Source organism: Pteropus alecto, unplaced genomic scaffold (assembly GCF_000325575.1).
Source record: "Pteropus alecto unplaced genomic scaffold, ASM32557v1 scaffold106, whole genome shotgun sequence".
Taxonomy (NCBI): Eukaryota; Metazoa; Chordata; class Mammalia; order Chiroptera; family Pteropodidae; genus Pteropus; species Pteropus alecto.
Genome location: NW_006442103.1, coordinates 12857101 through 12873968, shown reverse-complemented (window position 1 = coordinate 12873968; position 16868 = coordinate 12857101). Strand labels below are relative to the sequence as shown.

The 16868-nt window shown below is 38.0% G+C and overlaps 1 protein-coding gene and 1 pseudogene across 2 annotated transcripts in view; both read right to left on the bottom strand.

Moving 5' to 3' along the window:
* MAGI3 (membrane associated guanylate kinase, WW and PDZ domain containing 3) overlaps positions 1-16868 on the bottom strand; it is a 179053-nt gene that overhangs the window by 44020 nt on the left and 118165 nt on the right. For both annotated transcript variants that reach the window (XM_015595537.2, XM_015595538.2), the window contains exons 5-7: positions 14592-14766; positions 11098-11177; positions 544-601 (exon numbers count right to left, since the gene is read on the bottom strand). In XM_015595537.2, coding sequence (XP_015451023.1) covers positions 544-601; positions 11098-11177; positions 14592-14766 — 313 coding nt within the window. The remainder of the gene's footprint in view (positions 1-543; positions 602-11097; positions 11178-14591; positions 14767-16868) is intronic.
* Positions 1015-1133, bottom strand: LOC112469201 (annotated as a pseudogene).

Below are 16868 nucleotides of genomic sequence, written 5' to 3'. Positions count from 1 at the left end.
GCGCTCTACGCCAACATATATTTATCTTTAAATTTAACCATAACAGCTGTGTAAGAAGCGACTTTCACACCCCCCTAAAATTACTAAGTTTTCCTTCATTAACTCCTTAAAAGAGAGAACACTTTTAATCATACACTTCAAAACTGAGTCACATGGTACACTGCCCTTAAAGTTCTTTCGATGCTTCCGGAGCCTTACAGCTGTAGTGCTGGAGTGACCTTAATAGTTCATCTAGTCCAGTGCCCTCATTTCACAGTTTTCTATCTAGCACTTTTCTCTGTTGAGGCTGTAGTAAGGATACCATCTCCAGCCATCAATCATCCGGGCAACTTCTCTCCAGCTCTCTATATTTACTTCAAAGCCAACATCCAGGAAGCCCAGAGTCAGTGAAATAAAGGCTCAGGCCCCTATCGTCTCATTCCCCGCATGGAAAAACTTGAAAGCTGGACTGCACAAGCATCGAGTGCTGTATTCACTATTCCCTAAGGCTGTAGAATGAAAGCAAAACATTTGGGGGACTATTTAGTAAGGTGACAAACTTACTCGACATAGTAGGTCCCATACTGAGGGTCTTCTATTTTCTCCCAGCCATAAGGAAGTTCTGTAAAAAAAAATAAAATAAAATAATTGAGTGAAATTCCAGATTCGAAACCAACAGAAAAGAATTGCCAATGAGTGAATTTAAGTGTCTTTTATTTCATTTTACTAATATTTGGGAGATAAACAGAAAGCTGAGGGCTACTTTCAAAGAACAAACACCGTTTGAGTCTGAGTAGATTCTTCAATAGCCAGTGTCTCAGCAAGTAATTAGAAGCTCAGAACAAAAGATGACATTAAACTCAAAGGTGCTTATCTGAATCTCAAGCCATAATCATGCTAATTATTTAAAAATTCATCTGGCATAGAGTAGTCCCCTCCCCCCACATTCCTTGGGAGATATGTACAAAGTTTCCCAATAGATGCCTGAAACGGTGAGTAGTAGCAAACCTATATACATTCTTTTTTTTTTTTTAATGCCTATAGCACCTGGTATTCCAAGGTGGTCTCCCATCCCAGTACTAACCAGGCCCGAACCTGCTTAGCTTCCGAGATCAGACGAGATCGGGCACGTTCAGGGTGGCATGGCCGTTATACACACTCTTTTTATCCTATACATACACACCTCTTCGCTTAAAGGAAGCACTTTATGGCTTCCGTCTGGCATATCTGAATTGCCAGAATCGCTACTCTCGTACTTTGGGGCCGTTACTGAATAAAATAAGGATCGTTTGAACATAAACACTATGTTACTGGTACAACTGATCTGATAACGAGGGCAGCCGCTAAATGACGGACGGGCTGGTAGCGTGCACAGCACGCACCCGCTGGACAAAGGGGTGAGTCATGTCCCAGGTTTCATCACACTGCTCAAAACGATGCAAAATTTAAAGCTTATGAATTATTTCTGGAATTTTCCATTTAATGTTTCTGGACAGTGACTGTGGGTAACTGAAATGGCGAAAACGAAATCGCGGATGGGGGGACCACTGTCCCTCATTTAAAAAGCTGGATAACACTGACACGAGACACTCACCCTGCAGTCCCACACAAGCAGCTGTTTGTGAAGCTTTGCACTATTACACATAAGATTCGTCAATTATTTCTATCACATTCCAACCTACTTCGCCCCAGAGGGCAGCCCAGCCTTGGATTTTTGCCATTTCAAGTGGGTAACCTAGAGTTGCTTAAAACCTAATACCTACCTTCCCCTGCATTAACTGGGAAAATTTAACTACCACAGTGTCTATGTAGAACCCGTACTTGTGTATAGTAACAAAAGAATAGCTTACATAAGATTATTATATATTATTTATTCCATGTAACTGACTGATACAATACAACCTGGAAAACGGAAGGTTTTCCGACATAAACTGTTCTTTCCAACATAAACTGACCCTATCAAGAATCCTCTTTTTCCTCCCACTCGGTTTTCCAAGGTAAGGCTGCTTAGGAATCATTTTATTAATCAGACATGGAGTAAGTTGGCAGGAATGTTCCTAGCAGGTGGTTTTAGTGCTATCAATTACACATAAGAGCCCAGCAAGAAGGAATTTTTTAAAAACCCACAGCTGTACACTATGATGACCTATACTTTTATTTTCAGTTTCTTTTAGTGTTTTTTTTTGCTATGCTGAAACACGCACGTATACAAATGATGTATACTAGACAACAAATAGGCTTAGAATGTATTTAATTTTATATCAGTTAGCTACAGTTATGATGTATCAACTTTGTAAGTATAACAAATTCTTATGCTCTAATAAAAATTCTTCTTCCACATTCAGAATAAAAGAAGGGAAGAGATGACTAGCCTCTTGATGAAAAGCTCTGAATCACCACCTCCTTTTCTCCTGCATATTTTTCTGCGTGTGTATATATGATGGACTGGTGGTTTTGAAGGTTGGTGAGTTTTGCGCTTTTCTTTTGAAGGACCTGATTGAGATGTCTGAGGTGAAAAAGATGAGAATAGTTGAAAAGTAACTAATGGGTGAAAACTATAAAACGGAGAACTGAGATACACTTCAGTTCCCTTTGATCCTCCACAGCTACCGAGCAAACGACCATCAATTAAGTAGGTATGAAATTTTATAACCAAGCAACTGCTACATGCAAAGGAGTATTGGATTATATCTGAAAAAAAGGCTCTATAATAATATCACCAAAGCATTATCGTTAAGATCTCCTGCAAAAGAGATTTTTTCCCCTTAATAGAAATTTCCTTGAACTAGCACAGGAATTGAATGGTGCTGCATAAGGATGAATTAATTCTACCACTGCATCACGACTGAATTTACGCTTTTGTCTTCAAAAAAGTTTGGAGAACCGAAGGTACTATAGAGAAACATTCTATTTAATATCTGAAAAAATTCACTGAGGATATATTAATACTTAATAAGGATAAAAGATCAACATATATTTCAGTGTTAACACGGAAATTAATTCAGCATTTTAGTAAGCACTTAAAGCAGTTAGCAACTAACAGATAAAGGATAGCCCTTTCTTTAGGGAGAATAAACAAACTGGTAATTCATCTTACATGTTACTTTACATGATCACTTTAAACCCTTACTGGTGATACCATTAGCCAGTTTTTTGCAATGCAGATTAATGCAGATAAAGAAGTGATTATTATTTGCCCATTTAAATAAAGGTAATAAAAGCAAGACTAAAATACCTAGCAGTTTTATACACTAACCAGTGGGTCAATTCACTTATTGATTTTTCCTTTTCTTCCTTTTCCCCCTCTCCCTTCCTTCTCTTCCTCTTTCCTTCTTCATTATGTCAAAATAAAAAGCAGAAACAGTGCTTGACCTCAAGGAGCTCACAGTCTAAACAGGAAGACAGAAGAGAGAAATGACACGAGCTTTTTTGCGGGGAGTGCAGAATGCTGCCTTCGACTGCCTGGTAGAAGCAGCTGCCAGGAAAGCCTTCTAGAAGAGGGTGATGTTTGAACTGTCTTAAAGGATGAGTTTGGGTCGGGGAGAGGGAGGCCATCCAGCCAGATCGGAGAGCACGGACGTATTAAAAACGCCTGGCGTTTTCAGTGATTACAAATAACGTGTGAGGGCTGAAGTGACGGCTGTATGCAGGGTGCTTGTCTCCTAAGCAAGCGCTGAACCACGTTTCTGGCGTTTGAGCTGTATTTCAATGATGATGATGGAACTGACTAGGCTGGACTGCGACACACTTAGATTTAAATTTGAGAAAGATTATGGGCAGCAGTAACAGAGAATGAAATACACGGAGTGGAGTAAGAATAAAGGCAGACAAACAAGGAAATCATTAACAGCCTAGATAAGAGATTATGAATGCTGGAACTAAGGCCGTGGTGGTGGCAATGAAGAGAAGGAATGGATAACGGAGATAAGGGATGTCAACGTGACGGGGCTGAGAGACTAATGTGAAGATGGAGGGAGGAATAGAGGGGAAGAGGCCAAGGTGAGTTCCAGGTAACGGCGCTTCTGGCATGAAGATGATACAAATACAAAAACTCATCCAATATTTGGTAAATACGTGCTATGAACATAGCTGTGAGAACAGGAAGAAGGTACTGATTTGGATTTAGAGGCGTTCAGGAGATAGATAATATGTAAAAAGTGCCTAGTACCAGTGGTCACTCAAGAGAAGGTGAGGGAAAGGTGAGGATAAGAACTAGTTTTTATCTCGAGGATCTGGGAGGATGGGATGTCCCTTGCTGAAGGCAGGAATGGAAGGTATGCAAAAGATTTAGCTCAGTTTGGGGAGTGTTACAGTCAAGGGGCCTGTGCAATACCGTGGTAGAGACCTTCTTATCGGTCTCTCAGGATTCTGGACCTGATCCTCAGAAGGGAAATGTAGGAAGCCAAATGTAGGGAGACGCTGTAAAGCCACAGCGTCAGAAAGATTACGTAGACAAACTGGGATGAAAAAAAGGCAGAGGACAGAACCACTGGAGCATTAACGATTTAGGGAACAAGCAGAGCAAGTAAGGACGGTCAGGGGGACTGGTGTTGAAAGACAGAAGAGGAGACCATGGTCAGCGCTAATGAGTGCCTTGCAGAGCTGTCAGGACGAAAGATGAGGGCTGTGAAGGGTCCACCAAGTTCGGCAATCAGAACGTGCCTGGTAACCTTAAGAAAAGCAGTTTCACTGGAAAGGTCCAGGGCAAAAGTCAATGTACTGTGGTTGTGGTATTAAAGAATAAAACAGGAGGTGGCGTCCTTGAGGGTTTTGTTTTGTTTTGTTTGAAACTTGGTTGTGAAAAAGACAGCATGACAACTATGGGGAGGAGTAGGGTCAAGAGAAACTGTTTACCTTTGAGATAGGAAAGACCTAACCATTATTTTCCTGTTAGAAGCTAAAGCATTCCTCCCAGAAGTTGATTCAAAAGGCAAAACTATTTCTGGTATAGCAAGTAGCTGGTTGGTTCTAAAGCCCACAAGTTTAGCTTTCTTTCTTTCTTCTACCCCAAATAAAATTCTTCTCATTTAAATATACGAATTACCATTGTTTCCTCATCGTGGAGCTCTATTTGGTTGACAACTTTTTTTCATCATTCTCTGAGCTCCAAACTCCTGTGAGCTCTCCACATTCTCTGCATTCTTGTTAAAACGCCTTTACTAACAATTTAATCTTTCTTTCATCATAAAAAGGGTGAGTTGAGAATAAACTGGATTCCTAATGCATTTTTAAGATAACTATTCAGCCAAAACACTATTTTATTTGAACGAAAGATAAATACGTCAATTAAACCATTAGATACAATATAAAAACACAGTTGGGTTCTGAATATCCGAAGAAGAGAGGTAAGGGCCAGTTTTAGAAATTGTAAGGTTTTTCTCGACGATCTTAAATGTTCAGCAGAATGCAAAGAATATCTTAACTGTAAAAACTTACCTTTAAAGTAGTATTATTATCCCTTTTGAGCATCTACTCTGTGCAAAGCACTGTGGAGAATACCAATGCAAGTCAGATGTGGTGTAGTTTGTATGCAAATAGCCTAGTGTAGCATTAACCACCCCGCTCCACCCCCATTCAGGGAGGAAACAAAGTATACTGCAAAAGGGGTAAAGGCTGGCTGGGCATAAAACAAGTAGGCCCAAGGTTCCAAATTGTGGGGCCCCCATCACAGGTGAGTACAGGTGATATCAGGAAGACATACCCAGTGTGGGGCAGGAGAGCAGCCCTTATATTCAAACCATCTTAACATACCTAGAACACTGAGTGCAACTTTGTTTGTTCTATCTTAAGAAAGCTATACTAGGATGACTATGTAATGTATTGTCTACTTTTGAGATTAAAGGGGGCACTATTAATAATTATGCTGGGACAACAGGAATAAGTTGGGTTAGTCCTGAGCTAATCAAAGCTTACAGTCACCCTTAATAGTAAGAGCATTAGGGGGACAAACTCAATCAATTTTTCAAATTACCATAGAGAGGAAAAAAATTGCGAGAAACATTTCCAGTTTTTCTAAGCCCCTTCCCTTGCTTCTCCAAGGGAGAAAGGAATGTCTTTTCTGACTGCTGAGTTTTAGAGAATGAATTTAATACACTTGGTTCAAAGCCTCCTGGGTTATCTCACTGTTGTGGGTGTTGACCTGCCTGCAGAGAGGATGCGGTCTGGTCTGGTCTGGTCTCTACCATGTCTGCCCTGTGGAAGGAGGTCTGCAGAGGAGCCCAGAGCCCAGAGACGGAACGTCTAAGTCTGCCTCCCGCAGGGGTAACATGCTAGTGGACTCACACAGATGCAGAGCCAAAGCCACGCTCACTTGTCAGCTGGCATTCTAACCTCATCTGTTTCCTCTGTCTTATTTCCTTCTCTACTGACTCCAAACTAGTGAATGAAGACAGGCTTATTATTTATTGCCTCACTCCAGAACTTTGAAGACACCAAAAAAATATTTTCGAAAAGGATGATCAAGATAATCTGGGGGTAGAGTAGCTTCTTTCCTTCCTGTCCATCTTCCCTCCTTCCAAACACGTCAGTCTCTACTGAAGGCATATACAGACGAGTAAGACAAAATCATTGCTCTTACAGAGTTTAGGTATCTAGTTACAATGCAATATAGTTAGTGTTACAATAAACATATGCCATTACACAGAGGACAGAATACCTAATTCTGACCTAGAAGAGAATGACAGAGGAGGCTACAAAGAAATTATACTTTAGATCTGAGCTTAGAAGGAACGAGGCTGGTTCCTGGCAGATAAATGGGCATACAGCAAAGGCAAAGACAAAAATATGTTATATTTATGACATGAAAATACTTTGAAAAAGAAATACAGAATATGGTTCAATTACAGAAAAAAATCTTCAATACTTCACCAAGGAGTCTAGACTATTCTGCGGACAGCAGGAAGCCATTACAGGTATCTGAGCAAGGGAGAGGTATGAAAGCAGTTGTATTTTAGAAAGATTAATAGGCAGAGTTGCCAAAGTGTTTTGATCATACAGCCTTCTCAGTAAAAAATTTGAACAGATATGTATTTATTCCTAAATATATGTACTACTCTACTAATATGTACTGAATAAAGCATATATAAAATACAAATTTAAAAAGGAGATGAAGACTGAAAAACAATTACTATTTTACCTCAACGTGGTTTTAAAAGTGAAAGGATGACATAGAAACTGTCCGTTCTGCCGTTTTTTTATTGTTAGCTTGGGCCTGTATATTTATTTTATCTTCAATTGGTAGTGTCTTTGTGACTTTTTAAGCCACATTTCAATTTTGTGTGGATTAAAACTTTGGAACGGAGTCTTTGAATCCACTTAATTGGGCACAGTGCCACGTCCAGGTTTCCCTCAAGACACTCTTGGGTAGTGTATATGATAATCTGACATATCGAATGAGTAAAACTGCCATTGCCAATGTGCATGTAAAATAGTAGAGAAGCTTACTTTTTTCCCCAATAGAAACATAAAAAATAAGTTCTAACATTTTCTTCCTGTACACCAAAGACAGTTTGAGTTGCCAGCATTTTGTTATAAGGGATGGATTGGAAAAGTAACTGTAGAATAGGATAGATGGACAAATAGCTATGTGAAAAAGTAAATATATCAAAATATTCACTGTATCATCTCAATGGTGGGTAGATGTGAATTCACTGTAAAATTCTATAATTTGTATGTTGAAAACTTTTCATAGTGATATATTGGCAAGGTATAAAAAAAGAAAGAACAACAGGGATTGGAAACTATATAGGGAATAGAGCAAGAGCAGAGGGCCCGGATGATTACGAGGATGGTATCAATGACAGAAAGAGGGGTGGGCTGAGGAGAAAAATGTTAAATTTAGTTTTAAATATGTTTATTTGTAGTGCTAGGAGGACAATCAACAGGAAAGTCTGTAGGAAATACAGAAATAGAATTTAGAACAAAGTTAAAGCTAGGAAAATAAAGACGCTCTACAGAGAAAACAGGAAATGGCAGAGAATTGAATTGAAACATTTAGTGGGCAGGAAAAAGGATTCGTAAGCTTTCAAAAGTCAAATTCTATATTATCATACATTCTAGTTTATCTTTACAGTGGCTGATATCATCATAAAGAACTTACTGCTGAAAGCCTTACAGACGAGAAAAGTATGTTTAAAAAAAAGATTTTAAAAATTATTTCTTGAGGTATAATTTATAGACAACAAAACGCACAGATCTTAAGCGCTCATTTGATGATCTAAAAATCAATGTAAGTGCTTGTTCAATTAGAAAGCATGAGTTTTGGCAATCTCATGTACCTGTGTAACTGCTACCCCAAAGAAAGAGAATATAACCATTGTTCCAGAGAATTATTTCAATTCACCCCACTTTCCTTCTCATCCCTCGTTTTCTGACTTTTATCTACACAGATGAATCTGCCTGTTCTCTTTAAATATGGATATTAGTACTATTCTTTTGTGTCTGACTTCTTTGATCCAACAACATTTTTCAGATTCATTCGTGTTGTTGAATGTTATCAACATTTTTTCTTTGCATTGAGTAGTATTTCATTGTATGAATATACCATAAATTGTTTATCCATTCTCCTGTTGATGGGTATGTGGGATGTTCCTGGGGTTGAGCCATGACGAATAAGGCTATTATGACCCTCAGGGAAAGTCTGGGAACATGCGTTTTCATTTCTCTTGAGACAATACCCCATAGGAAACTGCCAAAAATTCTCCAAAGGGTTCACATAATTTGACATCTCCACCAACAAGAGAAAGTTCCAGTTACTCTACAATCTCATCAGTCTTTGGTGTTGTCAGTGTTATTTGACTTAAGCCGTTCTAAGGGGTGTACAAGGCATGTCCCTGTAGTGATAAGCACCTTTCGTGTTCTTATTGGTTGTTCTTTTATCTTTTGTGAACTGTCTGATCAAGTCCTTCGGCCATTTAAAAAAATAACTTTATTGAGGTATGATTTACATATCATACAATTCATCTGTTTTAAGTGTACAGTTCAAAATTTTTAATTTACTGAGTTGTGCAACCATCACCACAATCCAGTTTTAGAACACTGCCATCACCCCAAAAAGATTCCTTTGCCATTTATAATTAATCTCTATTCCCATCCTCAGAGCCAGGCAACCACTAATCTACTGGATTTGCTTATCTACTAATCTACAGATTTGCTTATTCCAGACATTTCGTATGAACGGAATCATGTAATAGCTGGTCTTTTGTGTCTAGTTTCTTTCACTTAGCATAACATTTTTGAGTTTCGTTTATGTTGTAGCATATACAGTATATCACTTATTTTTATTGCTGAATAGTATTCCACTGCATGATTATACCACATTTTATTTATCCTTTCATTGGTCAATGGCCATTTGACTGGGCTGTTTCCACTGTTTAGCTATTATGAACAGCGCTACTATGAATATTTGCATGTTAGTCTTTGTGTAGCTATATGTTTTCATTCCTCTTGGGTAGATATCTAGGAGTGGAATTGCTGGGTGATAAGGCAAATTTATATTTAACCTTTCAAGAAACTGTCAAACTGTTTCCAAAGCAGTTGTACCATTTTACATTCTGTCCAGCGATGTACAAAGGTTACTGTTTACTAGTCCCAGAGTCATTAAGATACTTTCCTAAGTTTTCTTCTAAAAGTTTTCGGGTTCTTGCTTTTATGATTTGGTCTTTGATCCACCTGAAATTTTTGTGTATGGAGTGAGATATAGTTGATGTTCATTTTTGCTTATGAATATCCAGTTGTTTCAGCACCATTTCTTAAAGAGATTTTCCTCCCTTCATTGAACTGACTTGGTACCTAGGCTGCAGAGTAAGATATCACATATGTATACAACTATTTCTTGATTTTCTATCTTGTTCCATTGATCTATTTGTCTACCTTTATGTCAAAACCACACTGTCATGATTATTGTAGTTTTACAGTATGTCTTCAAATATGATAGCCTAAGTCCTTCAATCTTTTGTAAGATTGGCTAACTAGAGCCTTTGCATTTACATATATATTTTAGAATCTGCCTGTCATTTTCTTTAAAACAAACTTTTAGGATTTTGATTTGGGTTGTATTTAATGTAAATGCCAGTTTAGAAAGAATGAATATCATTAACAATACTGTGTCACCTCATCTATGAACATAGTATATCTCTTCATTTTAGGTCTTCATTAATTTCTTTCAGTGATGCTTAGTAGTTTTTAGTATATAGGACTTCCACATCTTTCAGGAGGTTTGCTCCAAGGCATCTAACTTTTTAAAATGTTGCAAGTAGAATTTTAAATAATTCCATTTTTCAATTGTTTGTTCTTAGAAGAAAATTTTAATATTGTAATCATGTCAAACAAAATATGTGTAAATTGTTTAATTATTTTTATAGATTAGAATTCAATCTATAGGAGGACTATCTGAACCTCATTCTAAGACACTTACTTTTTTTAACCAAGGCAAATAATTTCTGATGAGTGATACAAAAAGAATGCAAATTTTATTCATCTGTACCCTGTATTCAAGAAGGCGTAGCTAATAATTTTGGTTGGGGGTCAATTCTATACTTATTTATAAAACTAAACCATTAAACAGAACCCATAATACACAAGACAGATAAGCATTATTATCTAATGATTCTCAGAGAATTTTTCTACTAAGCAATAAAAATTGAGTGAGGGGTAGGGGGTTTAAAGATTCTGAGTTTCTAACGCTCCTGTAAATGGCTAAGAATAAGCCACAGATACCAGCATATCTATCCTACTGATAATTAAATATATTTTTGAAGGCTCAACAGGCATAATGGACTGACCCAGCAGTTGAAAATGCACCAAATTTATTTAAATATTTATTTAGAATTTTTAAAGTTTGTCTTTAAAACAAATATGAAAATTGGGGGTGCAAATTTATTTTTATTAATTATTTTTAAAAGATTTAATTGTATAATCCTCAAAAAGAGAAAGTCTCTCATAAAATTAGATGCAATGACAAAATTACCAGAGTCAGCTGATTATTCTGTCTACCCCACTGCGTATATGCGTATGTGCATTACGGTTTGCTTAGGAGTTTGGAAAAATCTATTTATCTAGATGAAAAGAGCAAGAAAAGATTAAGAGAATACGTATGGTAGAAAAAGTGTCTGACTCTACCTCCATCTTCACAGTCTTCAGGGGCTTTGGCTTTCTTACAAAGACGAGGATCCAACCAGGTAGTCGTTTTGGTATTGTGGCTGTAGAATAAAGATTTCAATTAGAAACAGTAAAATAAAGAAGGAGAAAAATATTTCAAAGGCAAAGATTAAAGGTGACTAAAAGGCATATGATGTTTGACTGCAGGCTCCGGTTTGCATACCTGACTCAATGACTCTATTGTTCTCAGTCTCTTACACCAAAACTGCCCCAAAGGAAAGGTAACCGAGAATGAAGCAGAGAAAGCTGCACTGGGAACCTTGCTTGCTGGCTGAATTCCTTCCTCCTTCCCTTCAAAAAAACACTATATTTCCTGAGTCACTGTGACGTGTGGACACTGCGATGGGGGCTGAGAATATACAGGTGAACACGCAATCAGGTAGAACCTCTGGCCTCATGGGGGCTCTTTAAAATAAAACAGTGCGGAGTTAAATAAAAAGTTTTAAAGTGTCTGTTTCTGCAACTTACAAGTAAAAATGATGGATATAATTACACTCGACGCTACGAAACTAAGTTTTCATCAGTATGGACCATATATTTAACAGTAAAAAAAGGTAGAATAAAAGGATACTCCACACCCCTTGTTATGAAGTAGGTCACAGATGCTTTCAAAGAGCAGTGTCTGTTTAATTTCATTTTAGGTCACAATCAATTCGCTTCAGACCAGGTCACCATGCAGGAGACACTAATCTCACAGGGCTGAGTAGACAGGGTTTAAACTTAAGTATCTGAAATATGAGGATAGTAAAGAAAGAAAATCTCACGGAAGAAAATATACAGGAAGGCAACAAAATGTAAATTGATGTTATTATTGTTAAGGGTGGAAAATTTTCAAGTGAGCCAACTAGCTAAGTCAGCTACAGGGAAGAAATATCTTTAGATACCAGAAGTTGTCCTACTTGCTTGTGTGTGGTTTAGGAAGTGTATTGTATAAGATATGAAAATGGCCAATATCTGCTTCTGTAATCCATTTACTTGTTAATTAAGGGTGTTGTTCCGGGCAAAGATATGCTAACAGCCAACTTCCACTTCTGTAATCTGCTTGCTTGTTTAGGAGACGACCCGGATATGGTCTTAAGCTTTATCAGCTGCCTCCTCTGAAAGCTCGGGGCTGATCTCCTCTAACCCTGCATGGTAGAGAGTCAGTCGCCGGCCGGCTAATAAAGGCTCATAATTAATCTCAGTTGGCTCCGTGGGTCTCAGAATCGTTCGCGCCATAACAATTATCAAAGCAGTATGAGGATAACAATGAACAAATTATCTTTTCTCGGGTGTCTTTAACATAAGATTAACTCACTAATCTCTACACTGACAACTCTTAGGAAATGAAGCCAATGGTTTCAGGGAATTGATCATATCTTCTATACCTTTACTCCTGAGCTACTTAGGGAGCCAGCTACAATGCAGCCCCCTCTTACACATTGCCAGGTATGACACTAGTTAGTAGACTGTGGTAGAAGCACTCTTTGCAGGCTTACCTCCTATCTGCTAATAGGTAACCTAAGTAGGAGAAACTGGGATTGTTTTTAGAAAGTCTGAGTTCCTACTCTGTCAGATAATTCCCTCCAAACTAAAACTCGTTAAATTGATTTTACTAAAATAAAAAGGATTAGGACTCCAAAGAAGCCTAACGACAGGCAGACTGTTGGGCGGGGGGATGGGGATCATGGACATATCTTGCTAAACCCAATTCGAAATTGCTACTTTAGAAAAGCTTAACGTTGGTTTCAGTGATCCAAAATTGTTACTGCTTACATAGCACAAGTAGGCAATCCACTAGGATTTTACCCAATATTTCCCAAGGTAAAAGTATGCCCATAGAGGCTAGACCCACAACATAACAGCTAAAGACTAATATTAACATTCTCTTTAAGATGCATGACTTCACAGCAGCCGTCACAGACCAAACACATTAGCTTTAGCAAACAAGAGAGCTTTATCCAACAGCAGATAATATTCAACTACATTCTGGATATTAACCCCTTATTAGATACATGGTTTGCAAATGTTTCCTATTTGGTAGGTTGCTTTTCGACTATTGAATGTTTTCCTTTGCTGCGTAGTTTTTAAGTTTGATGAAGTCCTATTTCTGTATTTTTGTTTTTGTTGCTTGTGCTTCTGGTGTCACATCCAAGAAGTCCTTTCCAAAATCAATGTCATGAAGCTTTACCCTATGTTTTTTTCTAGGAGTTTAATAGTTTCAGGTCTTACATTTAGTCCTTTAATCCACTTTAATAATGTTTGTCTATAAAGACATTTCTTGTATAAATTCCCCACTCCTGTAATTTACTAACTTATCCCTGTTTGCAGGGTGAAATACTATCAATGTCTCATAATCTGCTTCTAAAGATATTCCAGTCACTTTTAGTGACCCTACATCTTACTTGAGGGTTTAGTTCTATTCTAAAGTCGGCATGAAAGTCAAAAGTCTAAATTACCTTTGAAAAATACCTTAAACTGTCCATAGAGAAGAGTATACCTGATTTTTATCTGTTATGTATAATCCTGGTCATTAATGTTTATATAAATGTATACATAATCAATAATTTACCATCTATGGTGAAAAGAACACCATGCACACAAAATCTGTCTTTTAAACATTAGAATATCACTTGATACAGCAAGATGCTCACTCTGTGTGAAGGATGTGGAATTTGGGACCAATTGAGGAAATACACTCAAGTCTCTCACTCCTAATTCAATTCTAAGTATATGTTCTTTTGAGTATACTACCCAGCCCTCAATATTTTATTATATTCTGTAACTTCGCTACATTCATATTCTACCTGAGTAAATAAGTTTAAAGATGAGAATTTACAGCTGCATAAGAATATAAAAATACTTCATGATAAACTTCTAAAGAATTATACAATATTATTCTCAGGTGCAAGCAATACAAAATTTTAGGTTGACTGAATACATGTGGTATTCTATAGCTCTGTAAATACATTTACACAAATAGTGCTTCTTCACAGAATACTTTTTTGTGTGTGAATTGGTTTTATATCAAAAACTCTGAGGATCAGTGATATTTTCCTTCTATATTATTTAACTATATTGCCTAAATATATCAAACTCAAGCTCTCGAACTAAAAATACTTAGCTAAGAAATAGGCCCCTGCAAATGATGATAGTACTTGAAATGCTCATTACACCCAAAAGTTAAAAAAAAAAAAGGCAAAGCAAAACTCTCTTTAGTCCTTACATTTTTCATTATTAGTGACAAATCTGTTTTTAATCCTTTTGTTTTTTAATAAAACCAGAGGTTGGAAAAACAAACAAACAAACAAACCATCCAGAGAAAAAGACAGATTAAGAATCAACTAGAATGTGTATGAAAAATATTTTTAAAGAGAGAAAAAAGAAATGGAAGCCTTGAGAAATTATGTTCAGACCTGTTCAGACAAGCCTCACAGTGACAGGGCACGTCAGGGGAGAGACAGACATTTGCTTACTCAATGAAGTAGACCATCCCAGTGTCGGTGTAGGCCATTTCCCAGTTTTGGGGCAGTGGTTCCAGATTCTCATCTCTCATCATGTAATTTCTAAAGTCCATGGAGCTGTTTGTTTGGTTGTAACTTGGGATGGTCTTCATCCAATCAGATGACTCGGACGGCCTCTCTCTGTTTTCTATTCAAAACAGAAAAGCATGAGAAGTGGGGAAATTTATACTCTCCTCAAACAGCCCTCTTCATTTCTAATAAAACGCCAAGTATTGCAAATTTCCTGTTGTGTCCCCATTCTGTTGTAGTTTTTGAAAACCATAAACAAACATATTGAATTTTCTTCACGTGCTAAGTGACATTGACCCTGTATAGCACCTCTGATACCAGTCTGGGAAAGAAACAAAAACAACACTGGTATCAATTCAGTACATACTGAATACATGTCAATCAACAGAATACTAATGGTGACAGCTGTAACGGTACTTACATAGTCCTTTTACATCCAGGCTCTACCTTAAGTACTTTATATATATTAACTCATAATCCTCACAGCAACCCTATGAGTATATATTATTCCTATTCTCATTTTATAGATGAGGAAACTAAGGCACAGCAAGGTTAATTTATTCAAGGTTACACAACTCATGAACAGTCCGGCCAGGAGTCAAACCTATGTGGTGTGTGGTCTTAACTGCCATATCAAGCTGCCTCAGATACATTTAACTCAGGTCTTTAAAACGACACTAATTTTTAAAAAAATTACACTCAAAAGATTTTTATTAAATGACTATAATTTAATTCTCTGTTGGTGATATTAAAACCCTTTTAGAGTCTCAAAGTCCATAACGTAGGTAAGAATACTAAAATTTGGTTATTGTCTAGGGAATTCGCAATCCATGCACTTCAAACTTGTTTCTAGAACTTTAAAGGTAACACAACTGTTATAACTCCAAACTGCTGTCAGTGCCTCAGAATCAGAGAACCTTCGAAGAGGCCTTACACAGCATCACACCGCACTCGCTGTAGTATTTCCACCCCATCCACCTCTTATCTACGCAAGCTCTATCATCCATTAACCCTGCTGCCTTTCTCTGCTCCTTCATCCCCATCCACGCCCTCGCCATGTCCTCCTCATTGTCCGACTTACCCAACACCCATTCCATGACCAGCCACCGTAGTTGCTCCCTTGTAAATACCCTGATTCCTTTGTCCCAGCCTTTATTATACTTGCTTGGCTGAACCATAATTCTGCTTAAATCTCACTCTCCATCTATTCTACAGCAGCACACGTCGTTGGGCACTGGCCACACTAACTAGGTCACTTTTAATTCACGATCACTAACCTCAAGAGGGCATTTAATGATGTCTGACAATCACAGGACGTTTCTTCGGCCTATTCACTCTGACTCTCTCCTAGGTAACTATTTCATACTTTGCTTCATTTAAAATCTTCCACTCCTGCTCCCTTCTCCCTAATCTCATGTGATGTCCTTGTTCCTAGTCCACTGAGAAAAACAGAAGCAGAAGAGAACTTCCGCAAAGTCCCGCCATCACATCTACACAGCAATGGCACCCATTCACGCCACCTGTCATCACTATGGAAGTGCTTCTGGAGAAGGCTAACTCTTTGATTATAAATTATATCCCATCACCTCTTGCCTCGAGCAACTCTCACTCTCTCCCTTGTATCCCCATCTTCTCTATCTAGAAGATCGTGTTCATCCACAGAAACGCAAGTTATTTCTTCATTCTTTAAAAATAAACAATTCTCTTGCCCCTCTAGCAACCACCCCATTTCTCTCCTGGAAAAAGTTTATACTTGCTACCTTCGCTTCCACCATTCCACTTATCTCTGGAACTCACGCCAATAGGACTTTTGATCTCTCATCAGTACACCTGTTCTCAAGGTCACCAATCACCTCCGCATAGCTAAATCCCACGATCAATGCTCAGTGCTCTCTTGCTTGAGCTGTCAGCAGCATCTGACGTGGCTGACCACGCTGCTCCCCTGCTTCCAGGGCACTGCCCTCTCCCGCTGCTGTTCCTTCTATCTCATGGCTCTTCCCAGTCTCCCCGATCTCTGGTTATTAGGGTGCCTTCTCAGGGTTCAGGCCCTGTACCTTTTCTCTTCTCTTTCTACACTCACTTTCTTGGATCTCATTCGGTGTCATTGCTATACAAGCTAACTGCCGATGCTGTCCAAACATCTATTTTCAAACCAGAACGGACACTTTTAAGTCCAACTTCAAACGTGACATTTCCAGGAGGAAGTCTAACGGACATCTC